At 38.3% G+C, this 25,869-nt stretch overlaps 2 protein-coding genes across 2 annotated transcripts; both read left to right on the top strand.

Moving 5' to 3' along the window:
* The first annotated feature begins 15,720 nt into the window (after positions 1 to 15,720).
* On the top strand, positions 15,721 to 16,034 carry LOC117791685. The gene has a single exon (XM_034631502.1). The coding sequence runs from the start codon at positions 15,742 to 15,744 to the stop codon at positions 15,922 to 15,924; it is 183 nt and encodes a 60-aa protein (XP_034487393.1). The 5' UTR covers positions 15,721 to 15,741; the 3' UTR covers positions 15,925 to 16,034.
* Positions 16,035 to 16,284: 250 nt separating this feature from the next.
* On the top strand, positions 16,285 to 16,579 carry LOC117791684. Its single transcript, XM_034631501.1, has one exon. The coding sequence runs from the start codon at positions 16,331 to 16,333 to the stop codon at positions 16,514 to 16,516; it is 186 nt and encodes a 61-aa protein (XP_034487392.1). The 5' UTR covers positions 16,285 to 16,330; the 3' UTR covers positions 16,517 to 16,579.
* The last annotated feature ends 9,290 nt before the right edge of the window (positions 16,580 to 25,869 follow it).

The following is a 25,869-nucleotide window of genomic DNA, read 5'->3' as shown; positions in this document are numbered from 1 at the left end:
CGATCTGTGGTTGCTCTTGAGTGAATTTTTGGATACACATTGAAATGTGTGTTGAATTTTCGTTTTCATTTCGAGTTGAGTAGATTTCGCAGCGTTCTCTAGCTTACTGCTCTGAGATTTCTCTCAATCTCTCACTCACTCTCTCTGTCTGTCTGTCTGTCTGTCTGTCTGTCTGTCTGTCTGTCTGACTGTTTGCCTCTCGGTATGATCTAATATTGCCAGGCAGTTATTTATTTAAATTTATTACTTATTTTTTATTTATGTTGCTGCGCCGTTTGACATTCATTTATATCAGTCAAACATTGTTATGGCTGAGTATGTTAATTTGTGACTACCTTCAAGATTTCTAGCCAGATTTTTGAACATTATTTGAGTGGCCCAACTTATTCTAATCATAACTAGAAGCTATTCAGAACGATGATCGCATAGCTACTTGTGTGTCTGTTCATCTCTAATATGTTAATGAAATAACTTAATTGTGCTGAGCATTCTCGAGTGCACAATGGAACACTTAATAAGACTTAAGTCACACAATAAAGAAGCAGCAGCTTAAACTTGACAATGCCTCGAAATCAGTTGAAAAATAAATTGAATAACTCTCAACATTTTTGAAATTCAATCCCCGCTTTATAAACAAAGTGTTTGTAACTGCTTTAAATCTTTATCATTATCCAGAATTCTGTCAGAAAATATTTAAGACTTTTGGTATCAAATATCAGAACGTTAAGAGTTAAGAGTAGTTGATACAAAAAGGAATGTGATTATTTATTTGTCTCACATAACGTTGTAAATACTTTGTGCTATTTTAAAAGTTATATTCATAAAAAAAAATATTTATAGAATTCTGATAGTATGAATTTAAGGAAACAATATCTATACTCGCAGCACTTGCTCGGCTGTCTAAAAAAAAAAAGTGTATAAATAAGCCTGGAAATCTCCTGTTGTCAGCTTTGCTTCCCCGACAATAATTACTTTGGTATGATGTGTGCTAACACATATAATTCGTATGACCTGATAAATTCCATACACTGACAAAAAAAATTTTTGACTTATGATATATTTTTGATTTGAAAAGTCTTAGTTTTGAGACAGTTTTAACTCTTGTCACAACAAAAATTCACCAAGAGTTATGTTTTTTTTATAGTTGTGTTATTTTAAGAAAATAGGTTAATATTCTTAATTTTGAGAAGACTTTATATTATACTAGAGTAGGGTTTCAAATTCTACAAATGAATACACAAATTACTCACAATGATTGTGCCTTGTAAATTGTATATACTCTAAGGATTGGCATATGCAAATAATAAATATGGATTTTAATTATAAGATTAGTTCTTAAAAATGTATCTTGATATTAACTTATCTACATCTCGACCAATTTATTGCATTGTAATTTTATCAACATGACATTCGGATTGGTTGAGACGCTTGGCGTTAATTTTGTTATGAAACAATTGTGTTATGGTCATTTATTATTTATATAGAAAATAATTATAATTAACTGGCAAGAGGCAATAGTTAATTGCAAAATGGATTTACTCCTGCAGGCAAAACAACAAGTTGTATGACGGCATTCGCAAGTGTTCGTCGTACTTATTCGATATATATTCATACACACATGTATGAATATTTAGACAAATTGCTGGCTGACAAGAAAGACTGCCTGACTGAGTGACTGAACGACTGATCGAGCGATCGACCCGAGTAGCAGCTGACAAACTATTCATTTGACTGTCGATCAGCTCATGGTTGTTGTTGTTGTTGCTGTTGTCTTTGTGCTTTTGTTGTTCTTCAACAGTGCATAAAGAAATAAATCATGATGACAACAGTTAAATTTGATTATAATTTTTCAACAGCATCGTCATCTGGTCAGCTGTAGAAGAACTCTTAAGCAGCATAAATTTGTTCATGTCGCAAGGTCACCGAGAGAAAAATAAAGGCATGCAACATTAATTTGATTTGCGTGCGAATCGAAACGCTTTTTGGGGAGTGTTTGCATTATTAAGTCAAAACATATACAAGCATATAACGTATAAATTTATATTTATATATATTTACAAATTGGCCATAATATGCTGACAACTTAATCTATTGCCAAGTCCAAAGACAGAAACATGACCAAACAGTCCATAATTAAAAAAACAAAAGTCACAATTCTATGTTTTTTTTTTGTTTTATGCTCAACATTTTAAGCCAGGGCCATCGCTAGAGGGGCTATTTCTAAAAAAAACATTTAGATAATGACATTCTTCCTGTTAATATCAAGAATAAGCAAGTCGATGTGACATTACTTAAATCTATTCTATTTTCTTGATTAGTATTCCATTTAATTGATCCCCCCACTGTAGACAACGCCTCTGTTTGCGAATTGTTTATGCAAATGTTCTAGCCCGTCTCTACACGCATTTGAATTTCTACTTTGGCTTTTAATTACCAGCTTGCAAATCGCATTTGCCTTAATATGGTCACAATACGCTAGACCAAGTCTATGACTCGTTGGGGGTACTCGTATCTCTCTCCGCTGGCTTTAACCCGCTTAGGAAGTTGGATTCGCGTCGCGGACCTTTTATGGCCAGCTTTGGGAAAGCGGTGAGAAAGCAAACTCTCAATCTCAATCTCAGTCACGGTCTCGGTCTTAGTATCGGTCTCAGTCTCAGTCTCAGTCTCAATCTCTGCTCAGCTACTCAGTTGTTGGCTAATTGTGAGCATCGCTTTGGGCCAGCTTCTTGACAAGTTGTTGGCGTCGCTGTTAACGGCGATTGCGTTGGCGCTCGGTTGACTTTAAAGCGGGGGCGTCGTCGTCGTCGTCGACGTTGATTTTATTTATATTTTTAGGTAAATTTATTATTACAAATATTGTTATTGCCGCTTTCAAGCGGAAATACACTCGAAAGCGGCTGCCACCCACGCACCAAGCCCAACTTAAAGATATAACAACAACCACCTGCACTTTGGTCTGACGGCCTTTGTGAATGACGGTGCGCCAACTCATTCATTCATTCATTCATTCATTGGGGAAGTTGATGCTAGCAAATGATCTTAAGCTAAGGCCAAGATAGCCACTTGAGTGGAATCGACCAGCGAATTGTCGAGCGGAAATGCCGAGCGATTAAGTTGTTGTTTTTAATTAATTTTATACGCATTTTCATTAGATTTTTTTGTTTATTCACATCTATTCGTAATTTGCATAACTGACGGCCGCCTAGAAAGTGTGTTTAGTTTTCGAGAGTGTGGGCGAATGTTATATGAATTAGCAGCAGTTTTTATTTACAAAGTGTGGTTTTGAGACAACTAGACAACTTTATTTGTCAATATTAAGAATATTACAACTTTAGGTATATTTAATAATGATTAAGAATTAAGTAAAAGCTCTCGAATACTTCATAGAAAAGTTTTTAAAATATGAAGCTAAGTTTTAATTAAATATATTAGAAGGATAATGTTTTATACTATTTGTCAGTTTCCCAAATATCATAATAAAATTATTTTTAAAAATATAGCAAATATTTTAAATTATGATATGAAATGTCTCTATATTTATTATTTATAATTAATTTTTGTTATTCAATTAAAATGAATTAGCTTCGTTCTGTTTGCTGTTATATCTTTGACAAAATATTACGTATACGTATACCCAAATATTACACATATTGCTCAATATACAATTTAAAAGTCAGATTAGTAAGTTGTAAAATTGTTGACAGAAAATTGACTGACAATTTAAGAATTAATCCCTGTCTGATATTTCCATTTCGACCTATAAAAAAGATATATTAAAAATAAGCTATTATGATCAAAAACTAATCGTGTGCTAAAATTAATACGCGTTCACAGGCTGACTTGCCTGTCTGACAAAGCACACTGACAAAGCATAACAAATCATAGGGAGGCGAGAGAGGTGAAACTGAAAAAGTCAAAGCGCCAGCTGAGGCAGATCTTGGCCAAGTTAATCGTGAGCGATGGCTGTGGCGTCTGTTTGCGGTGTTTTGTCTGCTGCTCATTGAAACGTGATTTTGACTTGTGATTGCCCATTTTTTGTTGGCTTTTATTATTGTTGTTGTTGTTATTTTATTGGTTGGCCGTCAACATTTAAGTCATTTAACATTATGTATCAGTTGCGCTGCCAGTTGTAATCCCCCAGCAGCAAGCACTGTCGTCATCAGTTTGTGTTGTTTATGCTGTTGCTTTTATTAATTTGGCTTCAATTAATTACGCTACAAATTGTCAACAAAACGCACATACCCCACACCACAATTGCCACCAGTTAATAACCCATGCAAATCTTGATGGGGGCAAGCAACATGTGCCACATGCTGCATGAGGCTCACACAAATGGACAGCGAACATGACATTGGGTTATTGTGGGAATATACTGGATGTTTGTCTGTGTGTGTCTATTGGCCCGGCTAATATCTGCTGGCGGCATTAGCTCATCAGCGTCAGCAACAAGAACACTGCGTAACAAAATCAAGCAATGCAACTTTAACAACAATTGCAAAAATTACGAAGCAATGAGAAAGGTATTTTTATAATTTAAATATACTTTACACACGGTATTTATTTGAGTCTGTTTGGCTTACGAATTGCTGTTGACTAGTGTAATCAAAATCAGTCAAATCGGGGCACAAACACACTGCATAAATATTGATTTTGAACGATTGGATCAGCCAGCCCCCTTTAACCCCCTGTATACTGCTGCCAATTATAATTGGGAATCAGTTTGAGAGAATAAGCTTGGCTGGCCCATTGAGGAGTGAATAAACGCGTATGCAAACTGACAGGCGACAATAATTTCAACAATATGTCAATGTTGATGCTCATCAAAGTGATTATTATCGTTTTGCTCTGCTCTGTTTGGATTCTATGTCGGCGTTCCCAAAAGTTGACAAAGCGCCAACGTCAACGCCAACGCCAACGCCAACGCCAGCGTCAATGTTGGCCAACATTTTACAATATATATTTGTATGATAGATGCGTGTCTGCTTTATAAATATAGTGGCTCAAATAAAGAGGTAAGTGCTATCTGTCAGGGCAGGTGAGCTGGTCAACAGAGGAATATGTCGCCACTGGGCGAAGGCGTTGCGAATTGGGTTAGTTTTGGGCACAGACTATAAGGTCTTATAAATTAAGTTTTTACTATATATTTAATGGTACACATTGCGGCCATATGTAATCAGTCAATAAATTTAAAAAAATTGTGACAGATAGTTTTTGTGGAAATGTAGGCAAATAATTATCCTAGCTGTTCGGAAATGCATTAATGCAAAGAGATTTATTTAAAATTTCTTTTTAAAATAATTAAATTATTGAGAAAAAGGCAAGTTTTTCAATGTATAGTTTAGCTATATCAGAGATATTATTGTGTACATTTTTTAACTTATTCCGACAGATATACATCGAGTTACTGAATTTACTTGAAATGATGACACGTGATATATGTTATTTGGAATATGAAAAACACCTTTATTTTATTAATATTATTAAATATATTAAATATGGCAAAATGTACTTCAGGTACTACAATACATAAGTATGAAGAACTAAAATGATGTATCACAGGCGATACGCTTTAAGAGGCTTAAAGTGATGGACAAATATCGCAGTCTTTGATGTTTCCATGCATTTTGCATTTACGCACATTAAAATGCAATCAAACGAGAAATAAAATAAAAAGTGAAAAAAACATATATGTTTGTAGAGTGTTAAGAGGGCTATTAGATTATGACAGCAGCTATTTTTATACGAACTGGAGTCAGGTACTTAAAGATCGCTGAGTGTGGCATGTCGCGTCGCGTCGGTGGATGTCACAGCACGAATGTCGCCTTGGGTTTCGGCCACAGTAATTGCAAATAATCAGCGTCAATTGGCGTGGCCAAAAAGCAGCTCGGGGCTCACAGACTGAGCCGGAGCCAGAGCCAAGTGGAGTACGGACAAGAGATGAAAAGGAAAGGAAAGAAAAGACGACAAATAATGTGGGCCTACGCACGGTATACGAGTATACGAATGGCAGACACCTATCCGGCGCAATAAAAACGCGTTTCAATTTCAAATTGATTGCCAGTCGCTTATTATTATTATTTGCTTTTTATTGTTATTTCGCTTTTTAATGATTGTCGTTGTTGTTGTTACAATCACTTGTTTGGTGTTAAATACTCGTGCGAATTTTTTTGTTACTGGAGGCCACCAACGTTCAACGTTTTGGGCCTGTTTCGTTAGGCGCCACCCCCACAAAAAACAAGACACAGTTAAAATTGTTGCCACGTTTCTCTATTTGTTTTTCTTGCTTTCCCGCCCCATTGCCTTTGGCTAGCTAAAGCCCCCAAGTAGGAGGCGTAGTCCCTCAGCAAAAAAAAAATTCAGCAGGTAAACAAAAATATCGTGATCTCAGGTCAGCGCTAAGAGTTGACCAAATCAATTATAGTTGCATGAGCAAAATAAATATAAATATACATATATACAATAATTATAATTATTAAGTATCTTGGCTAAGATGTTTGGAATTTGTATAGCGTCAGAAATAACACAATATATACATCATTTACACTTTTGGGAGATTATTATCTGTTATTTTATTATTTAAGATTTAAATATATTTTCGTACTTGACGCTTCCTTATTTTTTTCTATTGTTGAACTTTGTTTCTTAATTAGTAATTTTTGGTGTTGCTTTTTTTAACGGAATTTAAAAACATTATATATTATTTATAAAGGTATGACATTTCTGATATAATTTCGTTTCGCCGAGCCGAATCTTTATTTTAATTTTAATATCTATTTTGTGTTTATCGTTAACCAGATTCGTTTTAATTTACACTTGCTGTTTGCTTCACTTAGCTCTTTCTTTTTTGCTGGAGTCTCAAAGAAGTTTTGTTTTTTAATGTCTTTCATTTTTTTTAGCATCGACTCTTGCCAATCTTTTTTGTCTAGCAATATCCTGAGCTGATGGCAGGATACTTTGACTTTTTTATTTGGTCTGGTTCGTTATTTTGTGTGTCGCGACCAATTGGCTGCCTTGTGTTGTGCGATTTCCCACAAGTCAAGCATTTGAAGTGATTCAAAGTGGCGACTGGTGCATTGCCCAGTTCTTATATTACCTTGTAGTTACATATATGTTCGAGTAGTAGTACTCGTAGTCAATGTTTGTTTTGAGTTGTTGTACCCTTTCCTAATATGGGCAGGCCGCCATCACACACTTGTACACACTTGTGCTTCAAGCAAGCAAGTAAGTAAGTAAGTAAGCGAGATTGTGTGTGTCGCTTGTGCTTGTGCAACATACATCCAATTGGAAATGAAAAACTCTGACCTACTAATCACCGAGCCAAAAAGCCAATAAGAGTCAACAACAGCAGCAGCAATAACAACAACAACAACAGCAAGTGCCACAAAGCAGACAACGACAACATCGACAGCCCAAGAAATCAAAAGATGGACAATAACTTTAAACCAGTTTGTGATGTCGAGCCTTGTTGCATGTTCCCCGTTGCCCGTTGCAAGTTGCAAGTTGCAAGTTAGCCTAACGCTTTTCGCTTGTACTGAGAACTGTTTGGCGCACAAATTTGTTTTGAATTTCATTATATGAACTATTTGGGCGCACAGGTTGATGGAGGTGGAGATGGAAATGAAGACGGAGACAGAGACAGAGACATAGACAGAGTCAGCCCAATTGACATTTTATGCCGTATTAAACGACAACTCGAACATGGAAGACAGACAGACGGACAGACAGACAGAGAGACAGACGTACAGAGACTGCAAATTGCGGCGTTTCACAAAAATTATTATGTTAAATTTAACTGGAAATAGCACACAAGGACATTGGCGCATGCGCCCCCAGACGGCGCCAACTGGTCGACGATGGCGTCGCCGATTGTTGGCTAAATTGATGATGACGATGTTGGTGAATGGCAGCGCAGGAGAGCATGGGATGAGGCGGGTTTGGCAGAGACGCCACGCGGCATAGTCACAGATTATCGCTGTGTTTTGTTTTGGTTATTTGCTTTGGCATAAATTTCAATTGCTCGCATTTAACAACAATTTAAAGCAAATTAAATTTTGTGCAGTCGTCGATTATTGGCTGCTGATAGGCGTGTGTATGTGTGTGTGTGTGTTTGCGTTTGCAATAAAGCGCCATCTATTGCCGGTTAGCGGCAGTCTCTGCCATGTGCATATAAAGTAATTTTCTGCTACATTAGGTTTGCGTTTTGCGCTCATTGGCTCTGCGAGCCACAAGATGGCAAATCAGCCAACTACTTATTATGTGACTAAGACTACGACTTTCGTATACTCTACCCAGACTTAAAGATTTAAGAGCTTTTCAGTTAGATTTGGACCAAATTCGTAGGCGGCAGAGTGTGATATATGAGGTACTTATGTGAAACTTTGATCGATCGACAATGTTTGCAAACCATTTTTTAATAGTTTTTATGGTCCATAACTATAAAAAATAGCTGAAATGAATATTTTGCTAGTTCTGACCAAATTTGATGATGCTTTAGTATTAGTTTTATGTTTAGAATATTCTTTTAAGAATTAAATTGGTAAACTTTTGAAATTCTAGTTTACCAGATGGCTGAAAAATCGGTTAGTCTTCAGACCATGCAGTGCTTCAATTAAAAGAAATTATTATAGATTTGTTTGGAGCACTAACTGCTGCTGCTTCTTGTGTTCGTTGACTTCTTGGCTGCCTTCCATCGCCCACCAGACGGCAAAATCGGGCAATGGCATCGTCATTGGGCAACCCACATCAAATGCTCCACTTAGACGCGCTCCATTGTTTCCGCATTCGATTAAAAATGATAAATGCCTCACTGCGCTCAAGTGAAAATAAAAACCGCAGACGGGTATCGACAGAGAGAGCCACTGACTGGGCCCAGTTTTCTCAGTCGACTGCGTTGACTACGCTGACTTGAACTGCGGCAATTGCCTCATTTTCTTGACCATTTTTAATGTCTCGTTTATGGATGCTGATAACTAAAGAGCGTTATTTGTATCCATCCCCCTCTACCCCAGCCCTAAACACTTCGATCTCTGGCGCTGTCTTGGTGTAATTATTTGATTAATTTTATTGCCCGTTCAGTTGGGTGTGTAGAAGAGTGTGTGTGCTTTGACTAGGGGCGTTTGGAGTTCTCGATATAATATATATCGTTTATGCTTTTGTTAAATTGCACGCATTAATTAACTGCGTACATTTTAGGCCGTTGGCAAAACCAAAGTCAAAACCCTGCCTGAAACAGATGCCTGCCACCTCCTCAGTCTTCCCGCTTTAAGCCTCCTTTGTATATGGATATGTATATATATGACTTTAATCATTTCTATAGCGACAAAATTAATCTTTCTACATGATTATTGTAATCATTGATTATGTGAGACATTTCAAATAAATCTCTTCCCAATAAGCCATTCACCTGGCTTCCGTCAACCCAATTAGTCATATAGTAATACATAATCGTATCTTTAGGCTACATTTAAATTAAGCTACAATCAAATTTCATCAAATGTTTGACAACAGATACATTCGTAGACTGACCGCAAATAGGCCAAATAGCTAATGTATTGACCATTTCGTAGATGTTTGCACTAACGTCTATTTGATTATGTGATTGAAAACAGAAACAGTGGATTTCAATATTTAATTTTTATACGAGCACTTAAATTTACAAATTTCCACTTACTGAGATTTCCAGCAATATATTTTCTCATTTGAATCCATTTCATATTAATAACTTCAATTTCATAATTAATACATAAGTGCACTAACTTTTGATATATTCAAATATTTAGTTTGCTTAGTATAATTCCCATATTGAAGCTCACTTTAAAGCTCCAAAAGATTATTATTGGTTTAAGCCCCGAATTGAACTGTTACCCCAATTTATTATAATCATTTTGTCAAGAAGTTCTCAAATTTTTCCAAGTGCTTATCATGTTCTGTGCGAAAAAAAAGTTGGCAGTTATTTTTGCTGGTCATGACTTGGCAATTTTTCCTCATTGCAACTAATTTGCCACACTTATCGCATTTAACAAAAAATGACTTCATTTCACTTGAAAGCTGCAATTGTTGTAGTTGCTGTTGTTGTTGTTGTTGACGTTGGCGGCTTTTGGTCATTTGGTCATTTGGCCGGTGGGCGCTGGCACAGTGCACTAATAAACATAAAGAGTAAACAAGTCCATGTAGGGTTATATCGGTCAGCAGTATTATATCTGCTCTGTCACTTTTCGAGCATCATTGTTTCGGTTTGGTTTTTTATTTACTTTTATATATATATATATGTTTTTTTTCCTTTGAGTCCATGCATTTTTCATGGGACAAGACCATCCTTGGTTGGTCGGTCGGTCTGTCGGTCGGTCGGTTAGTTGGATTGTTGGCGAATGGTCGCTTGGTTTGGCTTCGCCTTGCAAATTGTCAAACCGTTATGTACGGCACAGAGAAAGTCCCTGCGGGCTTAGGGCTTTTGTTGAACTTCAACTTAAAATGCGTTGGCGTTGCCATTTATTGTGAAATATTAAAATTATACAAGCAGTTCCTTAACAAGACGACGATCATCGAGCGAGAAAATGAGCAATGCGACATTTGTATCTGCATTTTATGCAGAAAAACTGCATCACAAATCCCAAAAGCAGCAGCAGCAGCAACATCAAAAGCAACTGTAGTCTTATTCCCATTCCCATTCCCAATTCCATTCCCAGTTCCACTCGATGTCCCAGTGCGGATATCGCCATGACAGCTGTCAATCAGTTGCTCTTGCTACATAAAAAAGGCAACAAAGTTTATACAAATAAAAAATAAAGAAATGAAGACTGATCATCTGAGTTACGAGTGAAGTTGTGTGTAACGAGAAAGTTGAAAACTTTAATTGTGCCGTCGGTTCAATTAGCGGTACAAGTGATTTTATAGCGCCCGCTTCCAATTCATTAAGTCTTCCCAAAAACCAGAGTCAACTTCTTAATAAATGCACTCAAGTACTTTCCGCTCCAAGTCCAGCTACCTACCTGGTACAAGCCCACTTGAATTGTGCCAAAAACCTGTCGTTGGGTGTTGGCCCAGAAATTACCAACCATAAAAGGACAGCTCCAAGTGATGTCGCTGTATAAATATGAAGCACATTTGGACAATTACTTTATTTACGCACTGTACGTTTCTGTCTTTGATTTATGCAGTCCCATCGCATTGTTAATTGCATTTTGCATTGCATTTACCCCTTCTCCCTTTCTCTCAAGCCCAATTACAGTTTTAGTTTGGCCAAAAAACAACAATAAAAAGCGACATCGATAAAGGGGAAGATATTGTTTTTTTTTGGGAGGGGTGGAGAAAGAAAAGGGAGAGAGGACCTTGTTGCCTGTCCTGCCAAACTCATTAAAACGAATCCTTTTAATGGCCAAAAGTTTGTCGCTGCTGCTGCTGATTCTGTTATAATCAGTAAAATTAAGGCCGTGGCAGCTGAAGGCTGAAAACTGAAAGCTGCTCGTTGCCAATGACGTTAGCATTGGCCAGAACATTACATAAACCCATAAACAGTAACTGGCTAGTTTCATTTTTTACAAAGCTTCCTACGACCTTCAAACTATATTTTGTAATAGGTTTTTTTTTATATAAATTGCAAACTAATTGTCAGAGATAAAGTTATATAAATTGAAATGATTTATTACTAAAAATCAATTGATTGCAGTTTAAATTATGGGTGATTATATTTTTACGACAGCTATTGTTGTTGTTCAAACTATGTGTGTCTGAAATGACAATGATATAATATGTAAAAGAAATTGAGAGAAATACTTAGAGTCATATTTAATGTAGAGTTCTATAAGAATTTGTAAAGCAGAAGTCGATTATAAGAATAAAGTTAAGGTAGTTAAGAAAATCTAGAACAATTAGAACGGATCTGTTAACTTTAGCTTTTATTAACATATCTTTTATTTAAACTTCTTGGTAATCATGTTCCTTAAAGCATGTTTCGTATGTTACAAGGAAAATTAAATTCAAATATTTGCCATTGTACTGATAATATCTGCTGTTGTAATTCAGTAGAGGAGTCTGAGAGAACTTGGTTAACTTTTCATAAGTAGTTGGCATATTCTCACACACACACACACATACACACACACACACACACACACACACACACACACACACACACAGTGAGACATCCGAATAATGTGCTTGGATTTAATATTGGCAGCAAGTACTCAAAGGGGCAGCTTAAAGGCGACAACTTGTGTGTCATACGCGACGCAACTAACAACTTACTTAAACCAACAAACGAGCTGCAGAGGACACACACAAAGGCACACACACACACGCACACGCACACACACATAAACATACACATAGTCAGACATTGTCATGTGACACTCAAAAGGCCGAAGGCAGCAGCTAAGCGACATAAACGTGTAGTTTTCAGTCAGCCGATTGTGGCAAAGGGTGGTAAGAGGGAAATGATTATATTTCTGTCTGCTTCTTTGCCAATGTGTCCCCTGTCCCCTGTTCCTGGTCTTCCGCCTTTCCTGCCTCTGTACGTGGCCATGCTGCACTACGGCGCACTAATTACGAAAACTCAGCACGTTTTGCCATGCTGTGTGTCTGCCCCACTGTGGAAAATGGCAGGCGGGTGATCGCCTGGTTGCCTGAGTGGTTAAATGCTGCAGCAACAGCGGCAACATGCAACGCGACAGTTGGTTGGCGGTGCCGGCGGAACAAAAGTTAAAACATTGCGGCTGCAATAAAAACAACATTCGTTTTAGCTTTAGCTTTGGCTCTGGCTAAGGCTTTGGCTCTGGAACTCACTCTGACCCAGCTGGGGGTTGCTTGGGGGTAAGTTGGCCATGGCTTTGTAACTGTATTACTGGTGAATCCCCGGTCCTGGCCTAGTCAAAGCCGCATGGCCTGCCACAATTTTACCAAAGTCAATGTCCGAGGTTGCCACAAACCGCGTCCAGCGACAACATAGGCAACGTAATGAGAAATGCATCAATTGCACAAAATTGTTTAGTTCTGTGACAGCAACATGCTGCAGAGGAGCCTTGGCTTGCCCTACATAATATTCAACTACAATTAAAAAGGTTAACTGCGGACTAAATTAAGACCATTAGATGAAAGAGCAGATGTCAAGTGTCTGTTTTATTCACAGCATAGATAAAATGTGAAGCAATGAAAGAAGCGACCAGTCAAGTAAGAAACTAACCAAGAAAAAAGAGGAAAACTGTAACCAAGCGAGCTGAGAAACTTAAACAGAGATATTTAAAAATAAAGAAACTCACTTAAAAAAATGGATGAAGTCAAGTGTTAAAGTAAAGAAGCTTTAAATATGACCATTTATATTGTAAAATGAAGAAGTTAAAGGATAGTATTTTATTATTAAAAGCGAGAAGCTAAGAGAGAAGCTTAAAAAATAGCCAAGAAAATTATAAGATTATCAATTTGCATAAAGTTGTATTCCCAAATTATAGACTTTTGCTAACTTACGAGTGTAGATCAGATTTTTAGATGTTTTAAATTCCTTGTTTAGTCTGCACAGTGGAATGTCCTTTAGTTGTGCCCATTTGGCTGTGGTATTAAAGAAAATCCACTGCTAACAGTCATGCAATCCTTTTCACATACACACACTCACATATCGAATATCCTGAATATCAACAAGCAAATGGGGTAGCTACAAAAGGGCAGCTAACTGCTTGATTCTCTATGCCCCATGCCACATGACAAGCATTTGATTTGCAACTAACGACACCAGGTTTTTATACGGCAAACGCCAACTACATATTTGCAATCTTTACGTCGACTACATGGCTATAAAAATAAATTACACAAAGCTTAAAACTTATGTGCATCAGGAAGAAAAATGGCTTATGGACGCGCAACGGAACAAACGAATGGAGGAGCTATTGGAAACATTTGGAGATGGAGTACAAGGCGGCGCATGAGGGAGGGAGGGTGAAACGACAAAATGACCAATCGACCTGACCCTCAAATGGCAACGTTGATGAACGTGTATTGCTCTCATACAACGTTCAATTGGAGCAATCCAAAGAGGGGCTGAGAGCGAGAGAGAGGGGTGGCAGCTAGGAGCTAACGGTAAAGGTAAAGCTCTAAGCCGACAATGAAGACATTAACATGAGCAACGACGACGACAAAACTCTATGCCATGGCTCATCACATTAATCTTCTTAATACGCCCATCAATAATTCAAAGCCAAGGCATGACCAAGCCAGACCAAGCCAGACCATGACAGACCATGCCAGACTATGCCAGACCATATCCCAGTGCCCAGTGCTGCCAAAAGTTGAACCGACACGCAACCATATAGGAGTATAAGTATTGAAGTATTGTTGGCCAAGTGTTGAGTGAGTTATGAGGCACTGTTTAGCTTGAGCTTCAGTTTCGGTTTCGGTTTCGGTTTCGATTTTGGTTTCGATTTCGTATTTCGGCTTCAGTTCAAGTGGTGGCCACCTTCAAGTGGCAACTGTTTGTCGTACATCAAAATCAAACTATCCACACTCGTAACATACTCATACACGTACAAATATTGAACTCTATGTCAATCGACAATGAGGCTTTATGGCTGGTTACCATTTGATTTATGCGCAGCTGCCGAAAAAAAGGTATCGAAAATGATTTCATATCTCGGCCAAAGAGTCGGACAGTGAATGGCTCTGAATGTAATTGTATTTGAATGACATATGCATGACCAACAGGCACTGAGGCAGGCCAACAGTGGCATGTGTCCATTGTCAATGTGGCATCGTCAGCATCAGCATCAGCGTCACTGACAGTGGCAGCGACTATGGCTGTGACAGCCGGGCTCAAAAGGCGCCCTCACCTGTCCATTGTTTTGTCCTGGACAATGTCCCGTTGCTGTTGCCGTTGCGTTGACTTTATCTGGCCCATCCTGTGCTTTTACCCTTGACAATTTCGACCGCTCATTGGAATTTTTGATGCTGTCGCCGATTTTTACGCCTACTTCGGCTCTCAAGTGCCTCCCACATTGAGATAAGACCCTTTTGTTCATGCTCGTGAATTGTTGCCTCAATTCAACACATTGTTGCAACATTTCACATTTCACAGTTGTGTCAAGCCTCCGATTCAGTTCTGGTTCATTCTCTCTGCGTAGATGCCTTATCAAGTTAAGCTTAAACGTCACTGATTATGTCAAAGGTTCGAGTCGTGTGATAAGGTTTATACGTGCAACTGCCTATAAAAGATGCTGCCAGCTGCCAAAAAACATATTTTGGTTTCAAAAGTTGTCGAACAACGAAGAATAGTAAGTGTTCAAGTGTTCAAGTGTTTAACAAAAAGAAAACATATACAATTTTAATTATAGTGATCTTAATACTAATCAATATTTTCTAAAGTGGAGAAGTCTAGAAGTTCCTTTAAGAAAAAAATGTATATAGTTTACTTAAACAATTAACATAAGAGCTAAATTTATCGTGAATGCTTTCTAAGTTCTGAATTCTAAAGTAGAGAGAATCAATTATCTTATTTAAATGAAGGGACATTTCTGTTAACGAAATGGTTTTAAAGTTTTACTTCATATTTTTAAATCTTGATATTAAAAAACTTTTTGAGAATTTGAATTGATTCTTTTCTATTTTATATCGCAATCAGTGTAGTGTGAAAGTAAACAAAAAAAAATCAAAATATTGAACTATATATTGTACTCAGTTTTACTATATATTTTAATGAACATATGTCAAATATACTTATTCTCTTATTTCAATCTCTTTCAGCTAATCAGCAAATATATAAAAATGAACTTTTCGTGGTTTGCCGTGCTCATCTTTGCCCTAATTGCTGTGGTTTCGGCTAACAGGTGTCCTATTCCCTTCAAGAACGAAAACAACAAGTGTGTTGCAGATCGCGTCATTAAAGGAGAATGTCCAACTGGATCAGTCTATAGGCCTAACATCAACAAATGTGTCTACGGGAATTAAGTGTAACCGAATTTTGAACTGATTTATCGCTGTTCAATCTAAAAGCCTAGCATCATTAATGTTTATACGGTGGAAATAAGTTCAACCTAATAAATGTAATTGAATTTGAATTTGTCATTGCTTTAGTTTGATGTGTCGCTGTTTTCGACTTTTATTATCAATACTTGCGGCATTAACCTAATGAGCAGTTGACCTAAACTGATAATGATCTTTATTTACTTAGAATTGAGTACAGCTACAGCTGCTGATGCTGATAAGAAGTCCATTTGTTTTCGTGCCGTCCCTATAAAAGCTTGAACCAAGTGTAAAGTTGTAACTATTTGCATTTTGCACTCAACTAAGGTGATTCTCTGAGAGGACGACCTGCCCTATTCACTAATCAAACGTTCTTTGTTTAGACTAAACAATGAACTGCAAATGGGCCTGGTTGATGGTGTTGCTGCTGTCGCTACTCGGCGGCGCTTTGGGTCTCAGCTGTCCCGCCGGATTCAGTGCCGAGAAGAACAAGTGCGTGAGCGAGCGACCAGTGCACGGCACCTGTAAGTCCGGATCTACTTATCAGCTGGGTCTTAATAAGTGTGTGCTTGATTAATTATTATAGATTCATATACTTGTTTGTGAATATTAAAATTTTGTTTACCAATGCATTAGAAAACTTTTCGCAGTGATATTTCCTCTTATCATAATTTCAACTGAAACGAATAAAGTGTATATAAAGTTCAAATTCGCGAGCTTGCAAATATTTTCAGCTTTCGGACTAATGCCATAAATATGTCTTATCAATGAACCAAGCTAAATATAGCTATATGTGGAATGTTGTGTTTATTTAAGTTGCAAACTGTTTTGCGCATTTTATTATTGCTATATGTCATCCAATTTATAGTGCTTTGTCCAGCTTTTAAACTGAGGAATATTCTTTACGCACGGGTATTATAACTTTTCTCGTGACGAGAAAATAACCTTTCCCCAAATTTGTATTATCTTTTTTTGTTTCAATCAGTTTAGAATCAAATGGGTTAGGCCTATAAATATATAAGTATATATTCGGGAATAGTTCCAGCAACTTACAACTTTGCAATTTATAACTAAACTCATGTCGTTTGAGCCAATTATTATTTGAACCAAGAGCGCTGGTGGGCGCATACTTTTGGCCAAAAGTTCAACAAGTGCTGCAAATTAACGAACATGTCACGCGGCTGCTGTTGCTGCTAATGCTGATGGCCAGACAGAGAGGCAGACAGACAGACAGACAGACTGACTGATAGACTGAGAGACTGAGAGAATGAGAGTCGCGTTGTCATTAGTTTATTACCATGTAATTGACTCAACGCTTGTCAGACAATGTTGATGTCGACGTCGTCGGCTGCTTCTGCGGCTTTAATGTGCTGCATTTAATGACCAGACTGAAAGCAACACCAACACCAATCAACAGCAGCAACGCCAGCGTTGACAGCGCATCAAAGTCAAAGCGGTTTGTCTGCCGTCAGTTTGTCGGTGTGTCAGTCAGTCACTCTGTCTGTTTGTCAGTCTGGCGTGATTAGCGTGATTGGCTGCCTGCACTTTGGCTCCCTTATCAAACGGCAAATGGCAAAGCGGCCAACGCTTTGGTTGTGACTTACGTAATGCATAATCGAACGCTTCACTGTTTCATCTCAGTTGAGCTGAGTTCAGTGCTGTTTAGCTGTGATTGGTTCACTGGCTTAGCGGCTGCTATAAAATTCATTAAAAACTTTGGTCCTACGATGAAAATGCCTAAAAAACGGCTGCAACATTTAACAGCAATAGCTGAGGGAAAAACTTTGCCAAGTCCAAGCTGTCGACAGGATGTGCAGCGAACCCAATTGCATATGCCAATGTTACAAAACTTTTCCCAAGCAAAACGCCTTTTTCCCCCCTCCGTCTCTCGCTGCAAACAAACTCAATTGCTTTGCAAAACATCAAAGCCCTGAGATGGCCCTTTCAAGCCAAAACTTGCTGACTTTTTAGCTGTTTTTCTGTTTTGGTTTGCTAAATTCGCTAAATTGAAAGCTGACATTTTTCTTACATTTTTTTAATAGGTTTAGAACTAACATATTAATTATTAACATAACAATTTAAACATAATTAATTGATAAAACTATATTAATTACATTTTACTTTTCGGAAAATCCTTTCAACGTATTTGGCTGGAAATATCGAGCTGAAACTGGAACTGAGGTGGCATTACTGACGACATAAACTAACATTCTTGTCACTGGGGCTTGTAAATTTCTATGACTTGCATAAAAATGTCCCCCGAATACTTCCGCCGCTGGGGGTTTCCTTTTGGCCTAAAAGTTTTCCGTGCCACGTTGGCAGGATGGCAGGAAATAAGGAAATGTTTTCAGCAGTATTTGCTGCCTGGGCAGCGACATTTATCAGTCAGTTGTTGCGGTGGTGTCCATGGTGGCTTGTTGGACAATTTTAAAACTGTCACAAGTGGCCACCACTGACGTTGCCACTGCAACTGCCACTTCCACTGCCACCGCCACTTCCACTGCCTCAACATCGGCAGCAGGCAACTGTCAGGCATTGCAGTTGCCTCAATGGCCGCATGTTTTCATGTACCCTGACTGAGATAGGAGCTGCTCCCTGCCGGGCTGCAGTGCAACTCACGCGTAAATATGACAAACGTAAGCAGTAAAGTTCTGGCCAACTGATAGCCGCCGCCAACACCAACTGGGAACACCAAACACCAATACCAATGCAACTTCTGTTGGCCAAAACTTTTCGCAAGACGTTGGTTGTCGCAAGTTTATGGGCCACATTGCACTTGCTTGCTCTGTTTCTCTCTCTCTCTCTCCCCGCCTCTTCCTTGCCATCTTCACTCTCTTTCGGAACGCTTTGTTGCTGTTGTTGGCTTCGTTTCAAGAATGTTGCAATGCCGCGCTCTTATCGCGTTCGGCATTGTCCTGCGGCCGACTGCAAAAAACGAAAGTGTGGCCATAATTTCTGTCTGTTCAGCTGTGTTGTTTTTGTTCGTGTTACTGTTGCTGGTTTTGTACTTAAACTTTTCGTATGCTCGTCAAAGTTTATTGATGCTGACGATGCGAACCTCTAAATTATTCAAATACGCCCTTAAGACATACTTGAATGCAGTTTTACTAGTAATTATTTTTAGCATCATCCTTAATGGGCTTTCTAGAGAACTGACAAGTTTTAATTTCAGCATCTGCAAGCTTAAAGGAGATAAATTAATAATTGCTTTTCAATAATGTATTTTTCCAGATATGTTTCTTATAGTTTAAAACACTATACTTATCAAAGGATAAATATAAATATTACTATTTCTTATTCTAAATTTTTTTTCGATTTATATCTGGGCTTTTTTCAAATATTTCATTTTAATGTTATGTCTGTATCCCTGGTATTTCCTAAGCGTGCATTTAACTTATTCAAAAACTGAAAACAAGATGGTGGCTTCCTCTCTCCGTGTGGATGATTGTGTGAGTGTGTGGGTGTGCTTGTGTATGCCTCACAGGCACGAAACTTTAATTTGAGTTATTTGCACGAGTAGTAGTTGAAATTATATTATAATTTTACCGCTAGAGTAAAAACAAAAACTTCGCCAGTGATAAAATGAGACAGACCAGCAGAATTTTAAGTTTCTCCCTCTAGCCTTAGACATCTATCCATCTGCCTCGCTCCTTCCTTATACTTATATCTATCATAAATGCTTTTAATGTGACTCGTATGGACGAAACTGGGGCAAAACTTCGCTCAAAAACGACAACTAAATCCGAAGCGAACATATGTTCCATGAATGCAGAAACGATGTATCTCAATCTGCGGTTGCCTTTGTATGTGTTGTGTGTAAGTGTGTGCAGGTGTGTGTGTGCCCTGCGTGTGTGTCTCGGGTTTTGTGTGCTCTAAAGTTTTGTTCGCCAACAGTTTCGAATGACGCGACAAATAGAAATATTTGGCGGAAATTATGCTGAATATCAAACATGCATGTGTTTCATACACATACGAGCTTAGTTTTAAGTCAAATAAATTTTTATGAATTATCTAATCTCATCTAAATATTAACTTAATAAATGTTCGTACAAGCAATTCTGTAAAATTGATTGTTTCCGACACTATTTTTGCAGTTTCACACAAAATTGCTATATAAAACGACCCTCGAAAAGTCCTTAGTCGAGTTGTACTTTGGCTAAGCAATTACGTAACTCTTTAAGTGGTTGACGTTAACGTTAATGCAATTTGGCAGCCGTGTTTTATAGTCCTTAGCCACTTGAAGTTTTAACGCATTTGTTCGCCCCAAGGTTATCGTGACACTTAGCTCGACAATCCCCCTTCCGCCCTGCTATATACTCCTACGTATATAATTGTGTGTCTGTGTGTGTGTCTTGGAGTGTCTGTGTATCCTTAATCCAGCAAATCAGCAGCAGGTACCTTTTAATTGCATTGCTGTTATTTCGTTATTACTGCAGCAAGCTTCACTACAAGTATTGTTGTTGTCGCAGTTGTTGCTGTTGTTGTTGGAACGTTGTTCGCCCTTTGTTACCCCTTTTGCACTTTTACAGAAACTTATTTCGGCTTAAGTTTTATCTTTATTTCTTGCTCTGCGGATTAAAAAAACAAATGATGAAAAGAAAGAACGTTGAGAAAGTGCAGCGCCAAAGCGAAGTGAAAAGGAAAACTTTTTATTTGCTGTGACAAATTTTGAGCAGATAAAACTCAAAAACTTCTGCACAAGGCTGTGGCCAAAATAAATTCAGCATGCACACCAAAATTCATTCCCATTTCCACCTTCTTCACGGTTTTCTCCCAAAAATGGCTTGCCGGTCGAGTGGCAGAAACGTGAACCGTTAGAGCAATAGCAATGGCAGCAGCAACAGTAGCGGTAAAGCTAAATTAAGAAATTTTTGGCAGAACTAATGCGGCGCATTAGTCAAATGTCAAAATTATTTGGGGTAGAAAACAAATTTCAAGAGAAGTCAAACTTCAGAAATTACACTGATCAAGCAGTATTTTATTTTTTAGCATTTAATACAGATATATATATATATAGAAATGTTGTAAAATAATATGAGTTAATTTCTCAACCAACAAAAACGTGTAAATAAGAAGGATATCTCTTTATGTTGCTTTAAAATTATGCATAAAGTGAAAGAGTTGCATTAAAAGTTGTTCGGAAAAAAAACACAAGAGAGAGTATAATATTAAATATAATTTCTGTTGGTTTGCTTTTGAGTTTAAGAATTGCGGTTAGTTTGTTGCACAGTGTTATCGATAAACTTTAAATTGGATTAGCAGCAGAAGTCGGTTGAATTCTGGCTACACTCACGCCTCTGGTATTTGCCTTTGACTTTGCTAGCGTTTTGGCTCATTTGCTGGCATTTTGCATACGCCCCGTTGCACTCGCTGCCAGTACGGGCCATGCAAATGCCGGAAGTTGCTACGGAAGCATTGAATTTATGGCCAATGGGTCAAAAATGTACACTGTCAGTGCTGCCTATCTGGATGCGACTGCTGCTGTCAGTGAACAACTGAAAAGCAGAGTGAGAGCAGGCTTTGACGAACATGACATGGCGTAGTGGCATGAGTTATGGGCCTTCTGGGTCGTGTTGGTTTTGTCATTTGGCTAATTGTGCCCGTAGGCCACTTTTTTGACAGGCCAACAGAAATTTGTTGCAATTAATTAAAGCCGCAGAAGTCGCAGTTGAAAATGAGATAGAAACATCAAAATTGTCGCATCGGTGCGCCCTCTGGCGGCCAGCATTTTGATTTATATTACACTAATTGATTTATTGACAGATTCTTTTGGCCAATCGCGTTGACAACGTTTGAACGTCTACAGTTTGTCGCTTCGTTGCGGCCATTTAAGGCGCCATGGACACGGACATGGCTTTTTATTTCTCTCGCACCTTATTTGATTAACGTTCGATTTTCACAATTTATGAAACTTCATTAAAAAGCGCGAAATACGCGGCCCACGTTGTCAACGCGCACGTGCAGCATGCGAAAAATGTTAATAAAGTTTTTCCAGCACCTGTCTCTGGTGCTGGCGTCGCCATCTTCATCATCAGATGCCATTTTTCATTGTAAATTGAATTTATTTGCTGAATATACATACGTATATCTATATGTATGTACTCATTTATAGCTGTGCGAGTGTATGTGTGTCTGTGCGTGCTTCCTTCGCGGACTTAAGTGCTCCCGTCCACCCTGAGCTTCGTTTTGCGTACGTGCGGGATTTATATACCCTTGCAAAAGGTATTTTAATTTTGTAATGAAATATGTGAAGAATTAATCGAAGCAAGAAAGAACACAAAAAGTATCCACATACACATATTCTGCATCAGTAAGACGTCTTAATTTGTACAATTTTCCCTTAGTTGCTACTCTCTAAAATATGTGGGAAAGAGAACAATAATTTAATATTTGAATACAGGGTTCAGTTATTATTTACAACTATTGGCATACCAAAGCTAACCTTTCACTCTTGATTTTTATTAATTATTTAAATATTTTTTTTCCATCTAACATCAAAAGGAAAAAACTAATATTTTTTATATTTATTAGAAAAGGTTATTCTATAAATTTTAGTATATTCACCTAATGCGTGTACATAATAAAATATTTTTTTTTCTGATTTGAATTGCTTTGCTTTGCATTAAGTATACGCTGCATTGGCTAGCTAATTATGCGGCGTCTCTCTTTCGGGGGAGGATAAAGTGATGTAACTGCAGCAGCTGTCCAAGATCGTCTAGCATCTGAGTCGCATTTACATTTCAAAATGCCAGTTAACATTATTTAAATTGCAGATTTCTCATTGAATTTGTCGAAAAGCTGTGCGACTATAATTTATTTTATTTTTTCTTTCAAATTTAGTATGTTTATGCAGTTGTTTTTTTTTTGGTTAACGCACACACAATGCTGCTGAAAAATTGCATAAAATTGCGACATGTCAGCGTGGTTTCTTGGGCTGTCAACATGCTTTGCCTAGCCACTGTCTAAGAGTCTTGTCAGCAATGAAAAAGGGGGAAAAAATGAAGTTTTTGTCAGCAGCATTTGTCAGAAATGTCGGGCGATTGTCAGGTAAACGCATCTTGAAGCAAATACTACGGGTGAGGTCTCTGCTCAATCATCGCCTGTCAGCTTAAACGAAACTCAATAGATTTGGGATCTACGATCGCAGATCCGAGCTGTTGCCAAAAACTACTAGTTATTGAGTCCATCGACCAATGCCGCGCCCCACTTTCAACAAGTTGCACAATCTTCTGGAAACGAATACATTGGCATTTGCATAAAGGAAAAGTAAGCAAATGTAACGTGTGACAGACAATTGAGTCTACACCTGACCAAACAAAACGGGATTATATCCATGCTGACTCTGTGGCCCAACCAACTGCTGACTGAACGACTGCCAGATGGATTGAGACACGCCTGCCTGACTGACTGGCTACTCCTAGCAAGTCAATAGCCATAGTTATATTTTTTTTTCAGTTTTCCGTACTTTATATTATCATACAAACAACAAACAGTCAGTCGGACGGGATGGCGGACTGGCGGACTGGCGGGCAGGCAGCCAAAAGATTTTTCCTAAACGTTTTCGAATTGACATTTTGACATTTGTGCCTGCCCAGGAAGCTGATGTGGCGACAGCCGACCAAGAGCGCGTTGATGGAATGACACCAGATGGCAAGCAAAATATTATTTACATATTTTAGAGCCTGTTCATCATATTAAAAATGATTTAAATTTGCGCTGAAGTTCTAGGTCGTCATTTAATGTGCTTTAATAAGACTTACAGCAAAAGAATGTGAAAAATAAATTGGAGTAAAATAAGAGCTTAATATATACTTGCATTAGCTTTACAAGTTGATGTGTAGGGAATAAATAAATAAAATAATAAAAAATATTTAAAATAAAGCAAGGTCCATTAAAATTCTTGATAGAAAAAAAGTGAGCAATAGGCAGAATCATATAAATATTTATGTCAATAATGATGTATTGGCATAATTTTTTTTACAAAAAACTGAAAGGTTTCAGAATCTAGCTTAAGCAGCGGTTTTAAAAAAAGATCCTTATCAAGATCAATGGGAAAATATTTTTGAACGAGTTTAATTAAATGATCAAATTGACAATTCGCTTGAAAATTAATGCTGTTTTGAGAGAGTCTTAAAGTTTTGCCCAACGGTTCCGTTACCGCTAACTCATCTAACAAGATGGAGATTTACAGAATTTAAAAAGAAACTGTGCGACATACTCATAGAATATAATATAATACGTTCATTTTGTTTGATAACACTCACTTTGTAATTGTTATACCTAGATACTTTAAAGTTCAAAGTTAAAGTTGATCTGTGACACTTTATTATGTCAAGCAACGAAAAGGAAAAAGAAAAACAAAAAGTTGGCTCCATCCTCTGGCAACGACAGCTGAACTAAGTTCAGTTGGTGGCCTGCCATTTGCTATTGTCCAAATTAGCATTTTAAACACCTCTTACTTTGGGCAAATGATATGGCAGATGGAAAGCGAATGCTCCACAGTTACTCGTAGCTCGTTGGCTCCATTCCATTCTTAAGACGGGTCCGGCGCGGAACGACTGCTGGCAGTTTCCCAGGCAGGTAACTTGGCGACGCGTGTGTGGCCTTTTATGGTTGTTGCCAACAGCTTTTTGGCTATCAGAAGACATCCAAATCGAACTCGTATATGTATTTATATTGTGTGTGTGTGTGTGTGTGTGTGTGTGTGTGTGTGTGTGTGTGTGTGTGTGTTGTATGTGTGACGGGAGTCAATTTTTGGCTTTCTCACTTATATGGTCAGTCAAACTTTCAATTAACACAAGGCGCATCCTCAGCTGCTGCAAAACGTTTTCACGCTCCATGACCAAGTTTGGGTCATCGGTTTGGTTGCGACAATTGGCCAACTGCAACAACTGAACATTAATTGGCGGACGTGGACTGGGACTGCGACTCAGACTGAGATCAAGACTGGTATTGGAACTTGGCCTGTGACTGCGACTTGGACTGCGATTGTGTCTGGGGCAGGATTTGCAGGCAAGCGTTATTAACACCAAATTAATCAACAAGCGTTTGACAATTGAGTGATTTGTGCTGACCAGTTGCCCCTGCCGCCACTGTGGCGCCATAGTTCGATCAGAAAATTATCGAGTTACAGTCATAGTAATAGTTTAACTGTTGGAGGCATGGCCAACGCCCACTTGTCGCTACTCTCGATTTGTTTGCATTTTAAACTTGAGCTGTTATGGCCAAGAGCCAAGAGTCCGAGTCCGAGCTCGTTAGCCGTGTCGCAGTCGCTGTCCAAATTGTCGGCATTTCTGTCTTTGATGTGCTCGCAACAGTTTTCGGTCTTTAAACGCGTGCCGACGGCAAAGCTGTGGGCTTGATCATTGCATTTAAGTAAGAACTGCTATTGGTATTGGTATTGGTATTGGGCTTTGTCTTGGCACATTAGCAGGCGGCACGCCCATAAATCTTCAACGCCAAATTGAATTCGCTGACGGACAGAGTGTCAGCTGAGTACGCGGAGTCTAGAGGATACTGAGCAAGGTGGGGTCTGTGGAGATCCGAGAACGACGCGACGCGACGCGACGCTGCATGTCATTAAAAAGCGCTGCTATAATTTGGCTTTAATTGGCTTGACGCGTTGCGTGCTGCTGAGAGCTCAGTGGGTTGTGTGCCACATATTAAGCAAACATGAGCATAATGGCAATTTACACTCACACACACATGTTCAACATATACTCACACTCACACTCACACAGCGAAGCAATTAACATGACATGCTGCTCACGTTGGCCTGATTGGGATATGGCGATTGGATTAACCACAAAACTCAGTTGTCGCACAGGCACAAGCAGCAGCAGCAGGTGAAAACATGCGGGAGAGTGTACGCGCATAGACGACTAACTGATACACTATAACAGAGAATATAAATTTTCAATAGATACAGCA

This window comes from Drosophila innubila (assembly GCF_004354385.1).
Source record: "Drosophila innubila isolate TH190305 chromosome 3R unlocalized genomic scaffold, UK_Dinn_1.0 2_E_3R, whole genome shotgun sequence".
Classification (NCBI taxonomy): Eukaryota; Metazoa; Arthropoda; class Insecta; order Diptera; family Drosophilidae; genus Drosophila; species Drosophila innubila.
The sequence above is the reverse complement of the archived record's forward strand: the minus strand, read 5'-3'. Positions and strand labels throughout refer to the sequence as shown.

Bases quoted from the DNA above. Each gene is read 5' to 3' on its own strand.
- LOC117791685 (XM_034631502.1), top strand. From the start codon at position 15,742: ATGAACTTTTCGTGGTTTGCCGTGCTCATCTTTGCCCTAATTGCTGTG.
- LOC117791684 (XM_034631501.1), top strand. From the start codon at position 16,331: ATGAACTGCAAATGGGCCTGGTTGATGGTGTTGCTGCTGTCGCTACTC.